At 35.2% G+C, this 27390-nt stretch overlaps 1 protein-coding gene across 5 annotated transcripts in view; it reads left to right on the top strand.

The window, feature by feature from the left end:
* Positions 1-27390, top strand: part of ANKS1B (ankyrin repeat and sterile alpha motif domain containing 1B) — a 441931-nt gene that overhangs the window by 162460 nt on the left and 252081 nt on the right. For all 5 annotated transcript variants that reach the window (XM_080394136.1, XM_080394134.1, XM_080394135.1 and 2 more), the window contains exon 12: positions 7990-8170. In XM_080394136.1, the coding sequence (XP_080250262.1) occupies positions 7990-8170 (181 nt within the window). The remainder of the gene's footprint in view (positions 1-7989; positions 8171-27390) is intronic.

Below are 27390 nucleotides of genomic sequence, written 5' to 3'. Positions count from 1 at the left end.
GAAAGACAAAGGAACAGAGAATTTCAGTGGTATGAGCATAATAAAATTTCATCATCTTGTTCTTGCTGGTTTTATTGCTAAGATCTGGATAATCTATTCATAATTTTTTTTTCTTGTGGGTTTGGATGTGCTGTCTGTACATTAGTCATCATTTTTTTCTATTTATCTTTATTAACCCATTTAAACAAAGTTACAATTCCATCTGTAGTTCATGGTTCCTCTGGCTAAGACATCTAGTGATATAATAGAAGATTTTAGTTTAAATGTTAGAGGACAAAAGAAATAGCCTCGTTTTTCTGCAAGTGGTAATAGAATCCTGCAGGACGTCTGTAATTTCTGATAGACTTACCACATTTGTTTGGGCTACCAGGTGTGCCTTGCCTAATGTACAACTATTTTGTGCAGGCACAGTGAGCTGGTGTACCTATGTAGATGTAGTTTGTCTAGGCCTAGGGAAGGACAGAGACCATGACATTCCACCCCCTACAGGAGCCTGGACGTGAATGGACAGACCAACTACAGGAGACAGGTGCTCCAAGAGCCTCTCTGGTTGACCTAAAGAGCGATAGTAATGTACATTCAAGGAAATTATATCTCTTTTTTTGCAGCTAGTTGTAGGAATTTAAACAAGAACAGTAAATGACAGCTTAAAGGCAGCTCGGGAAAATCACAGTTCCAGAAAATACATTTTCAGAAGTATTTGTTCCATAAACAGGACATTCAAGTGGATGCGTGTCACTTTTTCCCCATGGTGAAATAACCCTGGTTCTTCCTTTATGCAAACACCCTACTGCAGTACCCTTGGTTCTTCCCAAATGAAATGCACCCCTTGTCACACTTAGCTTGATTTGGCACATGCCTGTGTCTGCAAACTTGGTGAAATCCCCACTGAAGTCTGTTGCACCAGTGCACAAATGTGTGAGAACTCTGTGATGCATCTACTGAACTTGTTTTGCAACACTAAAAATCTGCTTTGTTACATTTTATCATAAAAAAGGACGGCTGGAGAACACAGTTACGCAATAAATTTCACCACTCACTTTCTGAATGACAAGACAGCTGGGGTGTAAGGATGTTCTTTCTCCTATGAACTGCTTTCTGTGCTCAGCCCAAGTTACAACATGCTCAGCTAGGCAGGGAATAACCAGGAAAACCACCATGGAGAAATACTGTTCAGTCATACTATGCTTCCTGTTCAGGTACACACTTCTTTTTCTGGTGTGTTTTGGTGCTGGAGTTTGTTCAACCATCTGCAGTGTCCATGCTTAGCACAAGAGACAAATAAAACTTTAAAAAGACTTTACTGAGTCTTACCTCCAGGGTAAAAGCCACCCCTGTGTACATGATTTTAAGTTCTGGCAGATGCTAAGCATTTGAAAGGTGCTGAGCATTCCCAAAATCCACTGAAATAAAGATGTATTCTGTGGCCCACAGATGGGCAGATTTAGCCCTCATCATTAGTGTGTCTGGTCTGGAGATTTATCCTATGTTGTGTAGTGCTTCCAAGGTCGCATACATCTGTCATGGCTGCAAGCACTTAAAATAGTGGACAGCAGTCAGTGGCCTTAATTCTTGGTATTGAGATATATTTCAGAAAATTCTCTATATATTTTTGTTTGTAAACCTTTAAAAGTCTATGCAAATCTACCACACACAGTTGTGATATCTTCTCATTCCAATGATGTTGTAATGAATGAACAAAGAAAGAGACAGATAAATAAAGCTCCTAAATAGCCCTTACAAAAAAGGAAAACATTCCATTTTCCGACTGTTTTACTGAAAATAACAGTTTTTTAATATCCAAAAACCCATTTTTATAGCTGAGGAAAAATGCATTCCTCATATTTATCAAATTTATCTCTCAAAATCTGGAGCACATTTCAAGCATTGTTTTCCCAGGATAGGAATACTGGTGTATCTTCAAAATCTGGGCACATCCGACAAGGAGGGGAACAGCTACGAAGGTTTTTAGCATTCAGGACTGCTGTACCTCACGACCCACAGCTGCAATATAGTTGCAATTAACATGAAGTAGAAACCAAGGAAAATGGAAACTGGGAGAAAATCTGTTTTCCCCCTTATTTATTCCCAGTCTGATTTATCATCTGAGATAAGACCAGAGGGGGAAGATGGAAGGGGGCAGCAACCATCTGACCACTGACTGCAGTGGAGGACTCCTAAAGGAGGAGTTAGTGTAACATGCACGGAAGAGAACATAAAGCAGTATGGATATATGCTACCTAGAGTCACACTGCATGACTTCCTAATCACAGGGTACTGGAAAGAGCTATGTGTTTGTGCCGTCCTTGAGTATGTCACTAACAGTGAAGTGATCAAAGTATGCTGATGGGCCATGAGATTACTGTAAGGAAGTACGCACTTGCTGCTCACCAGGACGCAAGAGGTGTCTTTCTCTAAATTAAAAATCAGTCAAACAGAAATTTCTAGGACTTTGGCACTATGATTCCATTAAAAATGAATTGCATTTTAAAACACATTATGCTTTTAGTAATGCAAAGGATCTACGGTTAAAAATCAGTGAAACCATTTATCTCTGGGGTTTTTTTCTTTTTCTTTTTTTTTTTTTTTTCTTTCTTTCATTTTTAAATTCCCATGATCTTGTAAGCTCCCTGTTGTGGCTGCTTGGGACATATTTATTGCCAGCCACTGTAATTTCTGCCCTCTGCTCTTGAACTCAATTAAGATGCTGGGAAGTAAAAACAAGAATGTCGAGATGGGTGCTGAAACTGCCTATGTTTTATTTTTAATTGTAGTCATAATTTAAGATAAGGTTCTATGAAATGAAAAGAGGGAAAATTATATTACCTTATTAAAAAGACTATGTCTTAAGCTTGTTTAACGTGGTATTTTGAGGCTTGACAGAATAATTGATTCAGGAATCTAGTAGTAGTTCAGCGCAGTCTTTCTGCACTGTATTAGGTAACATAGATGAATCAAACCAAATCCAATGTAATCTCCAGTTTTTGCAGTTTCAAGGTTACTTGATCATCATATTTCAGATTCTATAAATCATGTAACTCTTGGCAGCAGCACTGACTGATAAGAATGTATCAGGCCTGCTGATTTCTGCAAATCTGGGTCGTGAGGTACAGCAGTCCTGAATGCTAAATTATGAATGTTAGGGGGTTTTATATAAGTCTGCATGAGCAAAAGAGACAAACGTAGAAATGGAGATGAGATGTTGGGATGTTGAGGCAGAGGACAGAGACTAAGAAGCTGTAAAAGTGATGTGAGAGTTGTGTTTGAAAGGGAGGACAGAGGTTAAAATTGGATGCATTGAAGGACAATGAGAGGATTGTATTGAGTGACAGATATAAATCAGTGGGGGATGGGACCATTAGGGAGTTCATTTGAGAAATCTTGATGACAAAACCACAAAGAAAGCAGAGAAGCAAATTTTGGAAGACCAAGTAGAACTGGAGCAGCTAGGATACTGTGAATGGTGTTGTAGAGTCAAATAAGTAGTTTTGGAGTGAATATAATAGTAGATAGGAGAAAACTGAGAAAAAGAAAGGAGTGAAAGGGAAAATGAGTGTGTAGAAAGAGAATGAGATCTTAAGAAAGAAAGAAGCTGAAAGGAAAATTTCTGAGGAAGGAATGAGTTGATCAAAGAATGAGAAGAACGGAAATTATCTGGGCAGGTACCAAAATGAGGGGTTTGTGCGGCCACATGGCTACACTCATACTGTGTTGTGTGCGTGAGATGAGCCTGCGCAAAGGGGCTGCAGCTTCTTACTTTCTTTGATAAGTCTGTGTTTTGTGCGCTAGCTAGAATTTAAGAACATAGGTTCAGTTCTCTATTCTGTCATACATTTTCTGCATGGTATAGCGCAACTGAAACCTTTTTTTACATTATGTAGGGCAAGTGGAATTTGGCAGGATTTGCCAAATAAAGGATTTCCTCAGAGTCATTGGTTCTTGTTGATTTAATGAGCCACACATCTGTCCTTTGGGAGAGCTCTATACCCTAGTTCAGCATCTGTAAAATGGGGCTAATAGCTCTGGCATAGCGCAGATGAGTGTTGTGAGAATTACTTCTTTAAAGACTGTGATGGTGTGATGTACACAAATCCCAAAGATAAAAGAAGGTGGAGTCATGAGTTTATATTGCAGAGTACTTCAAAGCTGAAGAAATATTTTGACATGAAATTGAGAAAGGAATTTTGCCCTACTCCCTCTCCTAAATGCTTTGAGAAATATTTGAATGTTTCCTTGCATCCTCATAGTCTTACATGCTAGTCATGGTAGCTTTACAGAATTTGCATGCAACTTCCATTCATGGGAGCATTAAGTCCTTGTCTTCTTAATAAAAAGCAATTCAGTATGAGTATTTTGATGCCTTTCCTGTGTTTTGCAGTGTTCAGAGTAGTATCTTTCATTGATACACATTCAGTACTGACTTCACAGGAAAATACTCTTCTTCTTAGACCTGATTTGAAAGCTATTTAAATATTCTTATTGCAATATTTTAAAATATTTGTTATTGATCTATTTTTGCTTTTACATTGATGATAAGGTTTCTTCATTAGCCTGATTTGGTATGCTGTTTTAGCATAGTCTAGGATTTTCTAGGTTGATATTATGACAACTGAAATAATAGTCACAAATAAACATTTTAAAGTAAACAAAAGCAGTCATTAAAGAGATTTACATGTACCAAGTATTTTAAATACATGAATGTAATGAATAAAGAAAATCTACTTAAGGACAAATCACCATGTGGCTATGTAGCATACGTACTGGGGCGAAGTTAAGCCATTGTAAGGCTTATCTAAGTTTGTCCACACCTTTTGAGTAGTATGAGGAAGACAAAAAAGCTGGCTTTGATACAAAGAGTGAAGGATACATCATCTCTTTGGACAGAGTTTTGTGTTTGTACAATCTCCACAGCTATAAAACCTTGACCACCAACTACATTTCCTGGGCATTATGGTATTCCATGTAGTAAATAATCTTAGAATTATTCAGGGCCAGCCTCAAGAAATCTTTGTAAATGTAATTTAGAAGTTGCTTTGGCAGATGCAACCCAGGAAACCAGGGTACAAGACTTCAGCGACTTGTATAATTGCTGCCTACATGTTCTGCCAGTGGGGCTGGAATTTGACTCCAGATTCTAACAAATGAAGTAAGGTTTCTAGAGTGTGTCTATGCATGAGCTAGAGGTGCGATTAAATCTGGGACTAAAACACCTATGCTTTCATCTCTATATAAGAATATCTGTCTGATTTGGATATCTAATCTCCCATCATGCTCATTTGAGGTGCCATAAAGGGGTCTTTGACATGCACATGGCTGCCAGATGTGATATGGGGCATACATAGGGGAGACCTGCACTCTTCTGAATGGCAGCTGAAGGCCAAGTGGGATGCCCCAGGGAATCTCCAGTGATAGTAGATACCTGCGTTAAGGCAAGTGAGCTAATATAATACCGAGGTGACTTGTTCTCTGACTAGGTCTCAGTTGACTCTAAAGGGATCTTAAATACCTACCGTAGATGTTAATAGCTATGCTGCAAATTGAGTTATCTAATTCTGAAACTAAATTTTATCCTAATTTTTGTGCACGCTGTACTTTAGAGAGACACAGGCAGAGGGATACAGTCAACACAAACTACTGCATCTCTTAGCATGTATTAATGAATATTTAGCATACTTTAACAACGTAAAATTTTACGTGACCCAGCAAAGGTGAAAAAGGCTGCTCTAGTTAATACAAAAGCTCAGGGCTATATTCCTGTGTAACTATGTACAAAAATTACTGGCATATGTTGACAGATGCCAATATAATATAGCAGAAGGCTTATGCTGTAGAGCAGTAGTGGCTTTGTGAGGTTCTGTACAGAATCCATAGATTGTAAAGATGTACAAAACTGAGATACATTTCTTTGATGTAATAATAATGATGTCAAAGCCTAAAGTAATATAGGAGGTATTTTGTATCACCCAGGTTAGCAGATGGTTGCCTGTTGTCATGAACAAAGAGAAAACATGTTTTCAACTTGGAGGTTGTAGTCCTGCAAAACCACAAAGACATTGTTTGGGAAAGGGCCATAAATATGTTTCTAAATGACTGGAGATCTTTTTCAGTTTTAGAAGTAATTAGGTCATTGATAAATTTGTTGTCTAGTGAAAGTGTGCAGTTTAGCTTTAATTAACACAAATGAATATTCTGGGTCTCATCAGAGAATTATTTTGGCTCAAGTCCCAAACAATGACTTGTAACCAGACTGTTTGATGCTGGAGTCTGTCCCTGTTCATTGAACTCTCCCATGAAATTACTAGCCCTGGGAGTCAGTCTTTCAAAGCAGAAGCTGTTTTTCATTATTAAAGAAACTAAATCCCCTCAATTGACCATAGATGAGTTCCAGATGAGTGCCCAAATTTACCGTTTGCAATTTTTCTCAGTTTTAACAGGACACAGTTAATTCACATGGTGCCCAACACAACTTTAAAAGCAATCAACATTACACAGATCTAAGTCTAATATTTTGTCTGACATTTCAGTAGAAAAAGTGATTTTTTAGTGAAAACAGTCTGGTTCTGTATTTGTAACGCAAACTTTGCAGGACTTGTAACCTAAAATGAAATAGACCACAAACAAAATTGATAATTACTCCAATGGGATAGATTGCATTTTAACAGGTAGTTTTAAGTAAGGGTTGGTGAATAGCTTCATAGTCCAAGCATATTGCTCCCAGAGTAACAATTTGGTCTTGACACTAATAAATAGCAAATTCTTGACCTTTACAAATATTCTGACCTTTTAAGCCTGACATGCAACAAGAAGAGTAAAAGCATCCTTTACTCTATTTTTCTGTTTACTTTTCCCAGCTTTATTTATCTAAGGCAGCAGTTCCTGAGAGGTTTTTGACTGTCGTGAAATAAAAGTACAGATAGCTATACACCTGGATGCAGAGCCTCTTCTGATTTGGAAGAAATGATTAACGATTCAAGTTGTTGGTCTTGAAGCAGCAAGGAGCATCATGGAGTTAGGATATTTTGACTATGGAGCCAGATAAATGCTGCAACAGACTATTTAGCATGACATTGCAAGCCATCATCAGTGGTCTGTGGCTTATAGTCCATGACATCAAGCACTAAGATTATGTCTATATCAATAAGTAGTGCAGTGCAATAGAAACAGATCTGTGTGGTGAAAAAGTTGCTGCTGACCTGATGATCACACTATATAGATGTAATTGGTTTTAATCTGGGCTAGCTGCAGTGTGGTCCTGTGGTCAAAAGGCCGTAAGGAGTTGGAACATTTTTTGTGCAATCCTGGAATGTACCTTAAAAAGGAATGTGTTTCTAATGCTCTGAAGCTGCTCTGCAATCCGAAGCACAGCCATTAAGTGGGTTCAGTTCAGAGGTTCACTTTAAAAGTAAATATTTGATACAAACCAGTATCAGTTTTTCACTATTCCACGAAAATTCACGAAGAAAGTTTGATTTTCATGTATGATTTTTAAGCTGATACTTTTTCCCTAAGCTCTTAGACACTTCAGTCTTTGAATACTTAAGGCAGCACTTCATAAATTGTAAACAGCAGAGGGTTGCTTTTGAGTGATGAGTGCTTGGTATTATTTTCTAAATTTCATTATACAGGCGTCAGCAGTCTAATTGTTTTGCAAGATGTACCCAGCAATGCAGCTGGTGAAGACTTCCCTTTCTTAACAAAAGATGATTACAATTATTATATGCAAGGCTGTAAAAGCCTATTTTATTTTGAATTAAGTTGATTAGAATGAAGACATGCATTTTTTCTAATAAAGATTAATCCAAATTTTGGAAGGAAACTCTCTCTACACACCATATTTTGTCATATTAAATGATTTTTACTAGTATAACCTTTGAGCAAAATAAGAACGGTAAAAAGAGAGAAGCCCTAGGTAAATTTATTAAATGCCAAGTAATGAAAACTGTGCAAAAAGTCTGCATTTTTCACTCCAAATTTCTATTTTTCTTGTAGCCCAAGCAGCGCACATCAATAGTATCTTCTCTGGAATTTCATCGAATGAATCACAGCCACAATTATTTTGAAATCACCTCATCCGTTGGCTGTACAAGTTTTATTTCTACTCCTGCAATCAGTCCAGCTAATTATTCCCTTGGATCTCTGGAATACAGTGTTGAAGAGAGAGAGCTTCCAGGTATAGAAACAAAAGTTTACTTTGCCTATCACAAAGTTTTATAAAGCTATAGGTCTGCAGGTTTAAGCTGGTATTGCTGTTGTCTTTGGTAGTGAAATATGTTTATCATAAATACACAGAATTATTCCTGATTTTGTTTTTTGCTGCTCAACAAAGGGTTCTCATGTTTCCTGACCAATATTACTGAAATACACTTTTTCCTGAATGTTATTTTTTGAATGAAACAAACTTTGCTTTACAGAAATGCCTAGAATTTTGGTTTTGTAGTTTTTGAAATTGTGGTGATTCAGGTACACATCATCATTGTGTGGTCAGCATACTCTAATATGAATTTTAAGTTGGAAAAATGTAATTAGAAATCATTAGGTAACCATCAGTAAAGATGAGGAAGGGAAGATTTCTAAGTAACCTGACGTTGTTTCTGCAGTAGTAATGGGATTCATTAAAGTAAAACTTTAATATATTTGCTCTGATGATAAGAATTTAATAGACTGTGTGCTTGTAACTGTGAAGATTTTATCTGTGTATAGCTGTTTACATAACAAAAATGCTTTAAAAAGGATTAAAATATTTTCTTCTTCACAGATCAAAACTTCAGGAGCAAGTAAGTGTCAGTAACCTATGCATTTAGCTACTTCTGTCCTTCACATTTCATATGCAAGATGCTTTATTTAGGATAAACTTGTAGCAGGAGGATGTAATATTTGGGGAAGCTGATATATTAAATATCTAATAGATAGTTTATGTGATCTGCAGATGGAGTTATTTCCTTTAAAGGGGTAATTTGTATTTAAGATATCAATGGAAGTAAATTACTGTAAAATAAAAAGAATACAAATGTTGAATTTCAGTGTGAACTTATCAATTGGCTTCTGTAGCACTGGTCTGCAAATGAGATGAATCCTCTACATTTCTGGTTGGTAAGGTTTAAAAAAATTCTGAAAACTGCTGCTTTTAAATGATGAAAAAATACTTGGATCAAAGGAAAACTATATTGTAAAAGAACTGTTGTGAAATAAGTTAAAGAGTGAGAAAACCTGTCTGTTACGATGAAGAAAGAGTTAAAATGATCAGAAATTATTCATTATTTTTTTTCTCAGACTGGTTGTCATTATCTTTGAAACTAAACCATTGTGCTTGTATTCTTGGATATAGCAAATCTTTTCGAGTCTAACTAGAATTAATTGTAATGGTATCTTTTATTCCTAGGTCTGTGGTCATTTGATTCTTTAGGGTTTTGTTATTGTTTTTTCTACTGTAAATTCTCTTCAGTGACCACAATTTTATTCTGGGTAGTTAAATGATACTAAATATGTCTTGCTGTCTAAAAGTAAAAACAAGGAAACAGAACATTCATTGGACTTACATAATTAACTCCTCCAGATTTCTGCTATTGCACAGTTCTGGTTAAGTTCTTCACAATATCTAGATTTCCTTTACTTTTATCTTCTTTGGTTAAATTTACAATGGACTGTACTCAGAAACTTCTAATCACTGTATTTAATTTGTTCTGAAATTGGAACTGTAATCATGCTTATTAGAACTGTGCATTTCTAATTTGTGCATGCTTTGATTTATGGATTAAGTGGAAGCTGAATTTCCTCTTGTTTGTGCCTAGAAAGCTCAGAAAAAAGTTCTGGGTGGCTTCTACAAGTTTTTCTAGAGTACAGTTTACCATAAGTAAATCTTTAGTTTACCATCAATAAATGAAATAATTATAGTAATAGTGCAGTTCGCACCCCCCCTTCTCAGATGTTTTCTATCCTAGAATTATTTAAGTAATATATAGGTTCACAGATTAGACACAATCATAGTCTGAATGAAAAAAATCAACATTTAATTTTGCTCATTAAGGTCCTTTCAACTCCTTAATGATAGATGAACTGTAATTCCGCAAGAGACAAGGAGTACTAATGTGTAAAGAAAATAACAACATACAGAAAGAACAGATCAGAATTGTCTCTCCTGGAAAAGTCTCTGAAGCTTGTCTCTTACCTAGATTATTAAAAGCTGAACCTTGAATAATGATGGCCAGGAAGAAGTAGTGGGAGCAGTGTTCTGCTGCGGCTTTTTTTCTGCTTTAGCTAGTTGATGTTTCACTGAGAGGTTGCTTGTTCCTTTTCCAGATCTAGAGTAACAACAGTCACAATTCATCATATGTCTTGATTATAATCCTCTGAATCGCCAACTTGTTCTGAAAATTGATGGAAGATCTACATCTTGAAAGGATGGTTAGTTCAGTAATAGTTGAGGATTTTTGCACATTTGAGTGTTTCCTTCTATATTATATTATTGGGCATTTATGTGTCTTGTTTTTTTTTTTAAAAAAAGCATCATCAGCAAAAAGCAACAAATAATTTCATTATGCATATTGAGGTCAAGGGTGTTCTGGCTGACTGGAAAGAAACAATACACAGAAGGAACCCATTTTCACAGTAACTGCAGATAGTAGTTTTCTGTTGCCTTCTTTGAAACAATCAGAATGCTTTTTACAGGAGTTCTAAATCAGGAACTACCATCTAAATAAGGCATTAGTATTTCCTTACTAGATTTCAGTGCTTTTTATGTCTTCTTAAGGAAACCTGCAGTGATTCGTTATCATTCAGATAGGAGTAGGAGATGAATACAACAAAATAATTATTCTAATTCTAAAATCCTTATCATTTTACCTCTGCCTCAATAGTCTGCTACCAAAGAAGAATCAACCTCTTGTAATTTTTGGTGGATTAGAGAAAACTCCTTTTTATATTTGGGGATCACAGTTTTACTCTTGGCATTTGCTAATTCCCTACGTCCCCTGATTTGAAACAGGGATCTTGATTTTCAAGAAGTGTGTTTCTGTCAAGTAGAAAACACTGAACTCTACCACAGCACTGTATTAACCGACTGACAGCATATGGCAACATTTTCTGATTAATTAGCTGGAGATCAGTCCACATACAATGGTAAGTATGTACTTTAGCTTTGGGGTCAGGTGGTCTTGTAGTGTTAGGCAAAACCATGTATGTTGCCTGCATGGATGGCAGAAAATACCTTAATATCAGGTTGCCTGCAACTGAAATTTAAGGATAAAGATTCTTTTATTTGTTTTGAACTTGAACTGGTGGAAGAACCTTTAGCGAGTTGATAGAAACTCTTCTCTCGCTCCAGTAATACGCAGGGCAGACTCTGAGTGCAGCTGTGGCGTGTCGTACTTTCACAGCTTCATTTGCAGCAAAAACATTGACTTCATAGAAGTGTTCTCAAATTCAGAGAGGATGATCATGCTTTTTTAGTATTGCACTTCACCTCAAGTTGGAGGTCAGTGGATCCAAATAATGTCGGCTACTGTCATTAAACTTTCTATATAAAAGTCCATGCCATTGCACAAGGAAGTAATTACTGTATGTAACTCTGTCATGGCAAGATGCTAGTCATTTTCTTGATCATCTGAATACATATTTAGTATGTGTTATCATACCAAACACCAATGAAAAATTAAAGACCTGAAAATCAGATGATAGTTTCGTTTGTGAGATGTTCCTCATGTAACTGACCGTGAGCAGACCTGTAGATGTGCAAGATCATTCGCTCCAGAAGAGGGCAGTCTGGGCTTTCAGACTGGGATCTCATCTCGTAGCTCTGTGCCTTGGTATGTGCCTCTCGGAAGATCTTTTGAAAATGTAAATCTTCAAGACTGAAGGCAGCAAAATTGTGGCCATCTTGGTAATGTCAGCTTGGTACAATCAACACTGCAACTGAAACTGTCATTCTGGATTATTTTATTTTTCATTTCTGCTTGATCACTTAATATAACGGATCTTTCTCTAACCCATATTAACTTCATTATGTCTTCTTGTACCAAGCATAATTGGGTTGTGAAATGAAAAAGACAGTTCTGCAGATATTCTTGTTCTGTTTCAGATCAGAAAATAGGTCTCTACTGAGACGCATGTATGCAGCAAAAATGTCAGCAGTTGTCTGTGGGTAATCTCACAGCAATCTTTATTTTCAGCCCATGAAAATATTTAAATTTTCAATAAATTCTGTATACCATTCATTGTAAAAGAGTATACAGTTTTTCTCTCATCTTGTTGTGGTATCTAAAGGTATTCACTGAGTTTATATCTTAGTTATAAAGTCTGTCTCCACTGTAGGACCTTAATGTAGCTCTCCCTTTTTACATGTCTGGTTTTCTGACAATGAGTAATGTTATTTCATTCATCTAAGAAGGCTACATTGTTCCTTAAAACAACCCAGAATGTACAATTCAATAATTCAATCTTTAATATGTGGATTATAATTTTTTCTCTTCTAGAATGGAAAGGTAGTATTTGAGTCACACCTCAGTTTTCTTCTAGAAGTGTCTTCAGATCTTTCTTTAAAGTAAATATCTGATCAAATTGTTTTGTCTCACAAGCCCAATTTTTCTGAAGCAAAAGCAGTCCTGCGCTTAAAGATAAGCTTGCAGGTTTATCTTTCTCTTTTGAGAGAATCAAGATACTCAGCATATTACTGTGGCTGTTAGTAAGTATCAGAACCTTGGTTCAGAGGTCTGGTCTAAAATTCCTGGCTATGTTGCACTCCTAGATACAATCAAAATTTATTCTTCTGGAGAAGTGTTTCTTTATGTGGCATTAGCAAAGCTGCTATTTGAAATAGGTCAACATTACTTTCTTATCAAATATCTCATTTATTAGGATCTGATATGAAAAGATCAAACTGTGATGTTTATGTAGACTCTTCAAGCTCTCTTTCTTCAATTATGAAAAGTTTTGGAATTACTGGAAGTGAAAAACAAAAGAAAAGGAATCCAAAGAAAAAACAAAATATTTTTTATTGCTAGAAGGTATTTTTAGGTATACTGTATGTAAGTTCATGGTACACTTTTTCTGTTAACCATATCTTGCTAATTATGAAAATAATGCATGGTTTTCCAATGACAGAGAAAGGGGAAAATATTGGCATGTAATGAAATAAGCTAATCAACAAATGCTGGTAAATAAAGCATTCCCATCTCCTGTATATGGAAACCTGCATGTCTAGTGAGGGAACATCTGAAAAAACTGGTATTGCAAGCCTGTACCAACCTATCATTGATTGAGAGCTCTTCTAGATGAAATGTCTGAGAAGGTCAAATTCAAGCCCTCTTTTCTCTGGTTTTTAATTTTCTTTATCATCTTCTTGATTACAATACAACAAAATCTGCCAAGACATTCTACAAACCAGGTTAATTTGAGCCTTTTCATGTATAAAGATTATCCTTTTTTTTCCCTTCAATTTAAAGCCAAGTTCAACTGAGTGCAATTAGTGACATATTAGAGCTATTCCAGGAACTGCTACTGGGGATCATACTCAGTACTGTCTCAAACAATTTCTTTTTTGTTGTAATTAAGTTGTCCAGCAGATGTAGCATATTAAGGTCTCCTTATGTTGCCTTACTTTTTGCTGCTTCTAATTCCAGCCTTTGCATAGTTACCCAAGGCAAAGATAGTCTGTCCCACAGTAACAGAGAAATGTAGGGTTAATTAATATTACAAATTTGTATTTGTTAAGTGCTAATTGTCTTTTCACCTTCCAGTTTCAAAACAACATCATGCAGCTCATTGTAATTATATCTCATTGTTACAAATTTGTCAACATGGAGTGTATGATATCCAAAAACCTGACAGCATAAAGACCCAAGTGAGGCGATTCCTGGAAAGCTGTAGATGAAACAGACTCCTGTCATTCCATTTGAAAGCGATACATCTTTTTGCAAGAAACTGATCTTCTGTACTAGTGCTTTCATAAAATGTTAGATACAATAAGCCCCTAGATCCCATGCCACCTGTAATTTAAAATAATCTTTTTGGAGATAGTTATATCTTTCCAACTTAAACTTTATGACAGTGTTACCTAGCTCTTCAGTAATGTTATCTTTCAGTCTTGTCTCAGGCTTAAATGAATTATCTCGGCTAAACCCACTTAGCAGCTGTTAGTTGAACCTGCTTTCCAAACATACTGTCTCACATGTCACTAAGTATGTGGACATTCTGATTGCTAAGTCAATAGTAAACTAATATGAAAATAAAACAAGTTGAAGCAGGCATATTGAAGGAATAAAACTGCAGATGGGTCTCTAAGCCCTGTTGTCACATACAGCATTGGATGTGTTAATAAAACAAGAAATTACATGAACAGCTAATCTCTTTTCAAGTTAAATTCTAACCATCTGACCACATGTGGATAGGCACGTGTTGAGCAGTGTGCGTGCCTGTCTTTTATTCAAATGGCTATTCCTCAGAGGATTTGCTATTTTCCCCTGCATTATTTGCTTACTATGAATAAAGCCAGTTAGTGGTGGGCAATACAGGGGGGGAAAAATCCCATGTAATGTACAATACATTTACTAATTTTGAAAGCCTATATTCTTAGGCCTCACTCTGGCAAGCAGTAAGGTAAGAAACAGAGCAGTGCTGTGATGATGCTGGAGATGAGAATTTCTTAGATCCTGTTCTAAACTTGGGGAAGATTTCCCTCAGGATCTTAGGAACACTGCGTGTTACACTACAGTCAGTTTCAGATATTAGCTGTTTCTTCGACTCTTTCTTTGCCCCTCAAGTAAACATAAAGTAATCTAGGCATGTTTGCGTACATGTCTATTACACTATTCAAATCTATCACACTTCATTTAGTTGCACATGTCCTTTTCTTTTGTGAGATGACAGAACAGTCATGTAACAGTGGTTTGCCACAACAGAAAAATGTTTTCCTGAAGGAGCCTCAGAGATTAAAATAGTAATCCTATAAAGGATCTTTAAGAATTCTTCTTTGGAGAAACAAGTTATGAATGAAATTGTTAGAAGCAATGCAATTTTTATTATATATATATCTGATGTGCATTTTTTCAGTTATAACAATTATCCTGACATGTAAGGTCAAAAGAAAAAATATTTTCTGTAACATTTCATTTACAATCCTTAGCCATTTCTAGAAGCACAGTAACTATAGGCAATACTCGTATTTGTCTGATTGTCATCTTAGTCAACTCTTTGCTGTTTTTGGTTTGTTTTGTTAGGTTTTTTTAATAAGCTGGAAGCAAAATAACTCCTTAACTTGTAGTGGGACCATTTGCAGAGATAGATTGTTTTATTCTTTAGGCTGTCAGCATGCCTTATATTGTTCCTTTATCTTTCCTTTGGACATTTTGTAAGTAAGATTGACCAAGCTGCAGAGGGATGCTCAGGAAAACTTGGTCAGAATTGCCATTGCAGGATATGAGCGCTATGAGAAAAGAGCACTAGGATGTTTCCGTCTTCAGTTCCTCACAGTGTTGTAGTACAGTTTTCTTGAACTCTGTGAATGAATTTAAACATTGTAACATTATTTAGAATATTCTATCCTACATTTAAGTCTATTTTTCCTTTCTTATTATCTTGTCCTCTTACTCATATTTAATCGCTTTTCTACTTCTCATTAGCAGAAAGTTTTATCTTTTAGAAAGCTTTCTGCTCACCAGATATATTTCTGAGCCGAGATGATTAGAATTGAAGGAAATAGCAAAAATGTGTTAAAAAAAAGTGGTTTTTTAAAAGAACTTTTAGTCCTCTGAGCATGTTTTGTGATATCCTGTTCAAAAAAAACCCCAAAACCTCTCTATTACATACCAACCAGTAAGAAAGAATTTTATCTTTTTTCTTCTCCTAAACCCACTCAGAAATGAAAGACCATTTCTATTTCTCTTTCTTACTCTCTGTGCATCTAATTCAACTACATCTTTTTCTATTTGCTGTTTCTTGCTATCCAATTGTAATGCTACTGTCATTTGGTGTAATAGATCGCTCTTCTTATGTTCCACACTGCATTTAAAAAATGGTCTATATGGGTGGGAAAACAAACTTTCTATACCTTTGGTGAATATCCAACAACTAGGTTAGGGTCAGTCTTACTCACTAGCTAATTATGTATGTATTTAAAACCAGCTTGTGTTGAACAATGTAAAAAAGACACATTATCAGTGTACATTGCAGGTGGTAGTTTTCCTGTGGAAAATGAAATTTTGATGCCATTATAGTGAACGGAGAAAAGTGAACCCAGATCTCCCTCACTTTGGAATAGCTGGTATCATTTTGTCTAAAATGCAGGTGGCACCGTGAGTTCCAGTATTTTTGTTCTAACCTTGAAAATCCTTTTTTTCAGCAGGAATTAGTCAATAAATCTGACACATTTTCATGAATGGTTTCAGAATGACCAAATAGATCTTACTATAAACCAAGATGTAATATTTATGTCTCTTTCTTCCTGTGTTATTGAATAACTTCTATACAGTAGCTAGCTCGATAGTTCATCATTAGATAAGAATTCAAAAAGATACTGGCAAGTTTGAAAAAAAATTAAAATATTCCTTGCTCTGAGGAGCATTTCTGTGCTTTGGCAGAAATAAATAGTTGCACAAATTCAGGATATAACAAATGATATAAATTGAAATTTTCAAGAGATATGTTTGAAAATCTATAGAAACACTGCATGTTATACTTAATTTTGGACTTGTTCATACAAGTTCTGTATAGGAGTGTTCATTTTGTATTTCTAGTTGTAATGTAGCTCTAATTGTAAAGTTATATAAATTGAAAGGATTTTTTTCCCCATTTCTATTTTTTACATAGAGAGAGAGTCATTATCTTCTTAGAGTTATGTAGAGGAAGCATTAAGATTTTGGACTTAATCAAATGAAGAAGATAGATGCAGATGGCTGTGTCTGGGGAAGATACAAAACTGTACTCTGAAAATATGTCAGAACTGTCAGAGACCTAAATGAATAAATTCTCATAAGTGTAATAAAAACAGAAGGATATTTACAAAAAAAAGCATTAGGAAGGTTGGCCTGAGTAAGGCTAAAGTTTTCTCTACCCTGTATCGTATTTGACAATGACCAAACATGAATGCCTTTGGGGAATGTGTAATTGCAAAAAAAATGCAAAGTGACACCTCTTCAGAACATCATTACAGCTTTCAGCTATTCACAGGCCAAAGTCCTCCTAAGCCCAAGGTTCTCATGGATGTTTCCTAGGTATTACATAACCTTACGAGATTTATGTTCTACAGATTTATCCATTAAACCCATTAAACCCATGTGTAATTTCTGTACACACAAAATATTGCAAGGAGTTTCACACTTAACTAAAATCTAATCCCCATGAGAGGATTGCACTTTTTGTTCCAATCATTTAAAAAATCAAGCTTGACTACTGAGTCCATTGTTTATGTTCCAGAGATTCATTTGTGTGACTTGCACCCAGCAGATTGTGACACCAGGTGATGCCAATTGTCTGCATTTCAGCAACACTGTTCAGAGAACCTAGATTCTCAATTCCTGAGACAGAAGAATTTTCAGTTGTGGCTTTTTCCCCTAGTTATGGATATTTTTCTTACATTAAGAGAAGCCCTTTGTAAATAATTTGAAAGAAAAGTCTTATTCCCACTTTTGTTGACGTATTGTAGAGCTTATTAGTGGCTATTTACTGTTTGTACGTTTACAAGAATGAAAATACTGAAGACTTATTCTGTAGTGGCATTATTTATGTATGTTATTTCCTAATATTTAAGTCATGATGAAGTACCCTGTTAAGAAAGGACTGTGGGTCAGTCTTGTTCAGCTCACAAGGAATAATATTACTGATCTCCTAAGAATTTTTTTAAAAAAGAAAATAATTAAGAATTGCTGTCTCCAGACATACCTCATAGCAATGGCAGAACTCTCTATAATCTTCCCTCTCCAGAAGCCCTATTGGCAACAGCAGAGGCAACACACATCTCGTGTCATCAGAAAAATCAAACATAGACTTGTGCGTAGTCTTACCAAGCAGTTTGTGTCATGCTTCTGATGATCAATAATTTATAATGCTATCTGTAGTCTCTTTTTTAATGTATTGGATAGCTTGTAACTATGATAATAAGATCTGTGCTTCTGGTATCAGTCAGGCTGTAAATGGCTTTAGAGAAGTATGTCCTTGCACAATTGTTTGCAAGATCCTTACTTGTCAGGAAAGAAGAATCTCCATGCAAAACCTCAAGCTATATGTGAAAACCCAAACACACACAAAAAATAATTTCATTGTAGCATTTTTAGTGCTACTTTCATTAAAATTAGTTTAGATTAAATTCAACTTGGTTGAATTCTCTGGGGCCTAGTATGCTTGCTTTTTAAATTAAAATTTAAGGTTTTCTTCAAATATAATGCTCCCCTGGCAGCTCTTAATTTATCAAGATATCAGGTACATATATATATTCATGCTTGAGAGCTGTCGTACTGTTACACATAGCTTACATGAGCTGTAAGCAGGAGAAAGGTAGCTGTAGGTTTATTCAGTTTTAAAGTTTACTGGATTCCATGGAATTCTGTAAACCAAAACTATAATCCAATAATAATGCAATATTTCAATATCAATAATTCAGTGACAAATGATTGAAGCGTAATTTTTTTATCTAGTTTTGGTGTTTCCATAGCAGGACAGTGGGGTGGTTGTTGGGGATTTTTGTTTCTGATAAATGAGTTTGAATTACAAAAAAACTGTATTTACCTATGGAACAGTCCACTAAGAGGCAGTTTAATACCATTATTACTAAGGCAAAAGTAAAAATCAGCTATCCTTCACATGAATCCTGTGTATCATTTACTTGCTGGATCTTAAAATACTGTCTTTGAATGTTTAGTGGCACCTTAAAAATGGTGGAAGAACAAACAGTGTATTTTCAAAAAAAAAAAAAAAGTCAACAAAGGTATGGTGCTCACATTGAAGCCCATCTTCTCATTTGATTTCAGCCAGAAGGAATACAGCTCATGCACTCTGCGATTGCTCCAGGATGTGAACCAAAACACAGTAAATGGGAATTGTCAGATTTCCCAGCCAAACTAAAACACTAACATAGACAAACCGGTAAGCCTTCAGTACAAATCAGCTCCTATTAACCGTGAAAGAATCAGAACAATGAAAATAATGAGAAAGGAGAGATTCTGAATATTTCAGCTATAGAAATAGCTCTAATTGTCTCTTTTACCACGTCGAATATCAGAAAGCCTGGCTGAGATACAGGATTTGTAAAACGAAGCTTATTGGTTTACTTTTCTGAGATAAATTCCAGGAATGTCAATTGTTAAAACCTTAAATATTCAATTATTTGAATCACTTGCTGTTTATTCAAGCAGTTACAATTACCCTACCTGCTTGCTAGCTCGCTCGCATCCCTCTGAAGAAGTGAGATGATATGTATAATTGCCCTCTTGTCCCTCCTTCTGTAGAAGGTGTCCTATGCCATCTTCATAGGCAAGAGGAATGCAATGCTGAAAAAGAAAGAAATGGGATAACAAAACAAAGAAGAAACTATTAAAAATGTAGATTCAGGGAACAGGGAAGGATATTTTTCCCTGTATTACCAGGCATTTTTCATGAAGGTAAAAACATACATTATTTCTTTTGAGCAACATGGACTGTATGGACTATACTACCCCAAGCTTTTTTGTAGCTTAGGATGTAGTTTTATATCATGACCACAGAATAATAAATACTCATCATAAATTTCTTTTTCCTATTGTATAATGATATATGGTCTGGCCATCTTTTCTTTTTCTGAGTGATTGACTCCCCTGCAGAGGTTACCATACTCATGATTCCTATAGGCAAAACCCCCTGACAATCATTCCAAGTCAGTGGAACTGACAGCCCATATCTGCCTACATGGTGTGTCTGCATGTTGTCAGGGAAGTCCTTCTTGGACAGTGTATCAGATAATTTAGGCAGGCAGCTATGTTTTGATCATTTAACAAGTAGCTGGTCCTCACCTCATCTGCTGTATTTTGAAGCTCAAGTGACATGTTGCCCCTGATCATGTAGCTATTCTTCAGAAAAGGATGGGGAAAAGGAAACGTCACTAATCTCAATGAAGGATAAGGTGAGCAACACCGAAGTACTAAGTGCCTTGCTTAATTTTGAAGAAAAATTTTGGAACAGACCTTTTTAAAGTTCCAATCAAGTGTCATAGTTCATTTCAGGAAATAATCATACTTACAATTAATTACTTCAGGATTTTGGAAAATTCTTAACTGATACATTCTTTCTCTCGAGAACATCCTTCTACAGTATAGCAGCAATTGAAACATTATCTATAGCAACCGTAGCCATGGGGAAATATTTTTTCTCCAGCACTGAAAGCAAACACTATTACAAAATATAGTACATACAATAATATCAAATCAAGAATATCTTATGATGGTGCTTACTTGGAATTTTGATGAAATATACACTCTTAATTAATATTTTAGTTTTTTAATGACACTCTTTGAATTTAATAATGTCATGTATTTTGATCTAGACTACTCTGCCTTTACTACTCTCTGGGTGATATTGGGTTGCCTTAAATACTTATCAACTACATAAATAATCAGCACAACTACTTTAAAAAGTCTCATATAGTTGTTTCCTTTCATCATCTTTCTGGATTTAAATAATCACAGATTATTATATCTTTAATATTTTTTAACTTCTCATTATAATTAGATACCGGGTTGTGTTTTTCTTATGAGAGCTTTATTTCTTTTTATGGGAGCTATATGCACTCTTAGAACTTACAAACCAAGCTTGATTATTGGATATGCAGTTCCCTTCTCTTTTGTTCTTTTGTGTCACAGCCAGTAAGACCACACATGTTACTAAACATCATATTCATATACTGATACTGAGCTACAAAATTTTGACCAAAGAAAAACCCGCCCTTCAGTCTGTATATAATTAAGTTTTGCCTCAGCAGCACAGACAACAGGATGCTAACCACACAAGATCTATCTAATTCAGCTTAGCAAATTCAGCTTAAAGAAAAGATTACTAAATATTGTCATTAAAATAGTATTGAGGAAAAGATACGCAAAATAGTAAAAACAGCATTAACTATATTTCATAGGTATTTGATATTAGTCCTGTTTTTAGTCCTAAATCTGATAACCCAAGGATAACAGTACTGACGATATAAAATAAATTAAAAAATTACAATTTTGAGCAAGTAATTTTTCTTCTAATAGAAATGTATTTCTTAACATTCATTATACCGTTCCCTGGAAACTTGAGAGCTAAGCTTTAAATAAACTAAAGATATGGTAGTAGGACCAGTGGTCCTCTTAAGTAAATGTCAGTGATATGATTATAACTAAATCTGATGAGTAATTTAAAAGTATTTTTTATTTTAATTTAGGAACACTGTCACCTGTCAAAACTGTGTGAGAAAGAACATGAAAAATGAGATAGGTCAAAAACAGAAGAGGAAGAGAAAGCAAATAGCGAACACCTTGGTGGTTAGAATACTTATTATCTATGCTTAAAATCCTTCTTCCAAGTACCTGGGCTGAGCAGGGATTTGAATCTCTGTTTTCCACCTCACCAACAAATACCTCAAACTCCTGGTCTTGTATGTTCATACATTCTCTATTTTCATCCAGAATTTTTCTTTAGCTAAGAAAACTTTTGCCAGTAAAGCATTACAGAAACCAACTACACCTTGTGAATCTTTTGTTAGATTAATTAATATTTTCCACCAAAAAGAGCAGAAAGTTATGTGAAAAATTCCTAAATTATCCTTTTCTGTAACACCAAATAAATGCTGTTACACTATCTTACAAGACAGGTAAAATAAATGGCTCCTGTTTTTTAATAGATATAGTGAATTATTCTGTATGCTACCACTCATTCATAACCTGAAAACCAAATTAGACTTTTTAGAAAGGAATTTTAATTACATGCTGGAGTTACATATTCTATATTATTCTTTGGAGTCACTGTATAGATCAAAATATGCAAATGTATTTTGCAAAATAAAATGTTTGGTAAGATATCTATGGTTATGACTATCTTCAGAAGATGTTATAGAATATTTGATACTGACAATATAAGTAAGAAAATGTGTTTAAAATGCTGATTACCAGTTAAAATTATCCAGGGGACCGATCCAAAGCTTATTGGTATTACTGGAGATATTCATACTGAGTTTAGCAGATATCAGATAGAGTCAGAGTCCGACCCATTAAAAATTACTAGTGTGGAAGAGCTCTTTCTTTCTAAAAACACTGGAGGCAAATACATTAGTTCAAAACCAGTGGGATATCATTCTGAACTAAATCTATAATTCTAAAGTAGAACATGTGCATGATAGGTCTGAACAGTGATTTAAAACAGATTTGAATTGGACTGGCATACTTAACTGACAGGACTTGGGATTACTGTGTGCTCTAAAAAAGCATTTAAATCTGCATGCTTCCTGTTTTTCTAAGGCTAGAGATCAATTTGGGACATTTTAGCACAGTACATCACTTATTTCTGTTTCAGATTCTAAAAATTGCTTTGAAGTGTATGCCAGGAGCAAAATTATTTCTGCCCATAAATGAAATAACTCATTCTCTGTGGCTTCCTCAGATGTGGAGTCAAATCTCGGCTGAGGAAAAATATCATTGTAAAAAATAGAAGAACATGTAACTCCTAATTTTAAGTTTAGCATTTCGCATTCAGAAAACATTATGGGCTAAACCGTGGTGCACAGTCACAAGCTCTTCTGACGGAGGTGCACCAAAGATGATCTGTCTCAGCTGGGCACAATCTGCTCTGGGAAGTAAGAGAAAGACGGTCTGTTGTCCATTGCACATTATGCCAATGAAGTTAACTTGAATCCTGCTGGATAGATGGTTATTAGAAAAGCATGGGGATCTTAGAAAAATTTGTGCCATATTTAGTATTTTTGGCCCTTTTCTTGAAAGTGCAAGTTCATGCAAAATAATTTGAACCTGTTACCTCCTTGCCTGATATTCTCAGATACGTAATGTATAACATGCCCAAAGAAAAGAGGATTGGTTTATCTCTTCTGTCTCTAGCATGAAAAGAGTTCAGGGAGAGTTGCTGTCTGCCGTTCTTGAACAGTTGCCTTGCTAGCTGGTGTAAGGTCTTACGGCAGGCTTTCACACATACACAGAAGATTAAGAGCAGTACACAGTCTGGACCTGTGTAGATTCAGAGCAGTATATAAATAGAAAATGTAGAATTATGTGGTACTTGAAAGAGACATCTAGTTCAGACCATCACAGCTATAGCCACGTTACTACTATCTGGTTTTCAGAATATTTTCTTACCAATTTCCTGATAACTCTTGAATTCTGAAATACTTATGAGATGTCATTGCAATGGAGCATAATGTCATCATCGCTGTTGCTGAGGCTTTCAGGGTCAATTTTATCTTCCTATGTTAGTACAGATCATAAGAAAATTTCATATAAAGTGAAGGCAGGGCATGTTATCATTAAAGATAGGATCCATAAATCATGCTGGAGACAGTTCTAGAGTTGTCAGGATACCGAAAGGATTTGATCAGTGGCTAAATGGATCTTTGAAGATATTCATTTTGCCACCCTTCTATTCACAACCTTCCGAGATCTAGTGCCAACCCCACAATCCCTTCCTGACCTGAGGTTGGATGGGCATCTTTTCTTTTAATGACCCATCGCTGGAGCTTTTGTCTGCATAAGACATTAGTGAATTTGGTTGATGATATAAAATCTAAACTACAGTTGACAGTAAACATATTTAATATGTGGAAATTAATACGGCATTCTCTTCTAAGTGTCCAGATTTCTGGAATGATTAAACTGGATGTACAGATAAATGCTTTAGAATACAATGTATGAGAATGTGTAATAGGCTAGAAGATGCTTATCCAAAATTTGATTGTTTAATGATACGTGGCATAATGTTTGGGAAATGAAAGTATACAGAATATTCTCTTATGGGATTTATTTTTTGGTGACTTCGAACCTCTGTCTGGACCCAGAAATGCACAGTAAATGTGAAGGCTCTTTTGAAAAGTATGGTTAACAATAGAAATTTACCTTCCCAGTGAGGTATTTACTAAAGCTGTTTGAAGCTCAAAGCCTGAATAAGCAAAACAGATGCAAAAGTTGCCCCAATTACAGTTCAAGTGTGATTCTGCATATTTTTTTATATAATTAGATAGCATATTGGAATTATAGAATTGCGATAAAGAAAGACTTGGTGAAAACTGTGCTGCCCTGATATTTTGCAGTTACTGAAAATAAGTTAAGTGTGAAGCATTTCCCAGATGGTAAAAATTCACTCCAAGGAATTTAAATTGATACTCAAAATGTTGCTGTGTTCACAAAGCTCCTTTTGCATCTTTAAAAAGAAAATTGCAATGTACTCTAATCACTGCCAATTGTACTATAATTTATTGCAAGGAAGATTAGATGAACATAAAAATTGCAGGTGGAAATTTGATCTCTCCCTGCATTACAGACTTGCAGTATATCATCATCTTTCAAGTTTTGACCTATTTTTGCTATATTGTCATGAAACTGAGGTTTCTTCAGGGAAATATCAGTAAAACATCATGCCCTTATGAAACAACTGTCAGTGTTAATTTAGTTACAGAGTCATTTCCTCCAGTGTAAGCAAGATTTCTTATAATCTCTTGATGCAGTATTAGTTTCTAAAAATATTTTTAAACAAAGGATTCATTATTGTGTTTGAAATATTTGAGTCAGTTTAGGATAGCAATCTAATATAAACATTTCTTCAGACTCCTTAACAATGCAATAGTCTTACCACTTGAAATAGTTTTTATGTCTGAAGTACTGGACTTCTTTTTTTTTTTCAAATTTTGTGTATAATTTTGTTATCTAACATTTTATATTTATGCAAACTGAGTCAATGCAAGTAGTGCTTGCTTGATTAAGGAACAGAAACATAAAGATATAATTTGGTATTATCAGCATAATAATCATAACTAATTCATATAATAAATGGAACCTTCTTTGTCAAATGTGACTTATATTTAAAAAATAATTAAGTACCTCCATAATTAAAATATGTATAAACTCAATGCTGAGAAAGATTCTTCTAAGTTACTCAAGTACTTACTTGTACATGCTTATGCATAGACATGTTTTCCCAGGATTTCCAACACAGAACTTCAGTGTTTTGTGGAAAACAAATGAGCAAAAGGACTTCAGCTGTGACTGATCCTAGTTCTCTCCTCGCTCATGCATCATTACAAAGGTGATCACAGTTTCATCCATATGGGTCACAATAGTTTGTCTATTTAAAATGCTAAGTAAGGGAAGTATATTGTTCAATTTCTATGGCAGAAAAATATGGGATGCTGCTCAGAAGTCTGCTGAATAGTTTCTGTTGTGTTCTTCAGAGGTAGCTGCCTGTTAGTGGTAGTTAAAATGTGTTTTATTACTTGGATCAAAGCAGTCATATGAATGACTGTTTCTACTTATTAATTTATTTCTGTGCATTTTTCAAGGAGAATTATTGCTTACATTTCTGTGTACAGCTAGTACAGCATTGTGAAAGCAAGGAATATAACCCTTTCAGTTGGTGATACTGAGAAATTAAGGTGCTGTTTAAAGGAGATGGTTGTTCTGGTTTGGGTTTTTTTTTAAGCTGACAGAAATACTGGAGGAAAACCTGAAAACTGGAGAGATAAATCCAATTAATTTTATAAAACAGCCAAAGATGGGGCTCTGAGAACAACCATATTTTAAAACAAAAAATAATAATACAGAGGTATTAATTTCCATTTATCTCAAAAGTTGAAATACAGATCCAGACTTCTTGAGCATTTATATAAAATAAAGAGAGCAAGACAGGCATATATCCAACAGTAGAGGAATATGTCTGATTATAAGCTAACCTGTGACACAGCAGTAGACTAATATATGTTTTCTCTTTAAAGAGACATAAGTTCACATCTACATTAAGTATAAAATATGAAATACAGCCACTACAGTAGGAGACATTTATTGTTAGATTTCTTGGTAGTTGAAAGCAGACATAAAAAATCAAGTAAGGATGTTTAGCATGTAGCTGAGAAACTGAGTTAAATGCTGATTTTTAGAATTTTACATTTAAACTAAGATATGCAAAGATAAGCTGTTAATGTCTTTGATATCTACTTTAATACTTGCCCCATTGCTATGATTTAGATTATTCTTTGGTGGTTTTTTGTTTTGAAAATTACTTATTCTAAGACATAGTTGCTGGGAATTAATCAACTGTTTTCCTCACACCCTTAGCACTGATATCTGGTCTTTAGATGGAGCCACTCCCTTCTAAAACAGAAGGAATGACCATGCATCTGCTCTTTTTCTAATTCAATTGAATAGGCTAAATAGTGACCTCTTGACTGTGAACCTGTGTCGACTCTTCAATTGCTTGTGTTGTCCTTCTACCTTAACGCACCCTGACTGTTACTTCCTTCTGTGTCAAATGATACTCATTTGTTCAAAATAAATACAGAGTATCTCTTTAAGATACAGCTATGGAATGATTGCTAAAATTAGAGCTAGCTTTATTGTAAATACTACTTTTAAAATACTACAAAGGAAGTAATATTAATGCTATAGTTAATATTCTTTACTCCATTACGAATACATATTGAAAGAGTCAAAGTATATATTACTGTTGGTTTTTTCATTTTTGGTGAGACATCACCAGAACCACATCAGCAAAATGAAAGTTGCTACCAAGACTCTGCTGTGACTACCTTGATTTTGTACAATAGTACTAGTGTTTAGATTGCAGTGATTTTAGAAAAGTCTGTGCTTCGCTGTTAACGTCAGCTGGGTAATTCAGCTCCAGAAGAGCTTACTTTAGTCTTACTGACTAAAACCTCCTGTGAAATTAATAAAAGAATGGCTTCCATAAATCTTGAATATATGTCACAGAAATTAATCCAAAATACTTTAATGTTTTGCTTATTATGAAGATGTTGCTAAGTATCGGTGAGTATTTTTGTCTGAACAGTGAGTTTAAAATTCAGCTTCCTTAATGATTTGGTGCATTTTGGAAATAATATGAGTTGCTGATATTTGTTTTTGTCCAATTTTGCTGGGATAAAATATGCATCAAAACTAGACAGTTTCTGATCTTATGTAAAAACACACTACTTCATAAACAGGATACTGATTCTCAGTTAAGTGGGTTCCCATTCAGTGAGATCACTTTTTCCATGTTTTGTTTCATTGCAGTGGAGCTGGGTTGCCTAAGCAACCAGTAGAATACCAGCACTGAAACGTGGCTGATGCTTTCTTCCTCACTTCTAGTCTGAATGCAGTCAGTGCTGTGCAGAGCTCCCCATCCTGAGTGTCCACATAAGGAAAGCATTGCCCATCACACTTCACAAAGCATCAAGTGAATACCTCCTGT

This window comes from Falco punctatus, assembly GCF_963210335.1.
Source record: "Falco punctatus genome assembly, chromosome: 6".
NCBI classification, from domain to species: domain Eukaryota; kingdom Metazoa; phylum Chordata; class Aves; order Falconiformes; family Falconidae; genus Falco; species Falco punctatus.
Note: the sequence above shows the minus strand (reverse complement) of the source record. Positions and strands in the feature narration are given on the sequence as shown.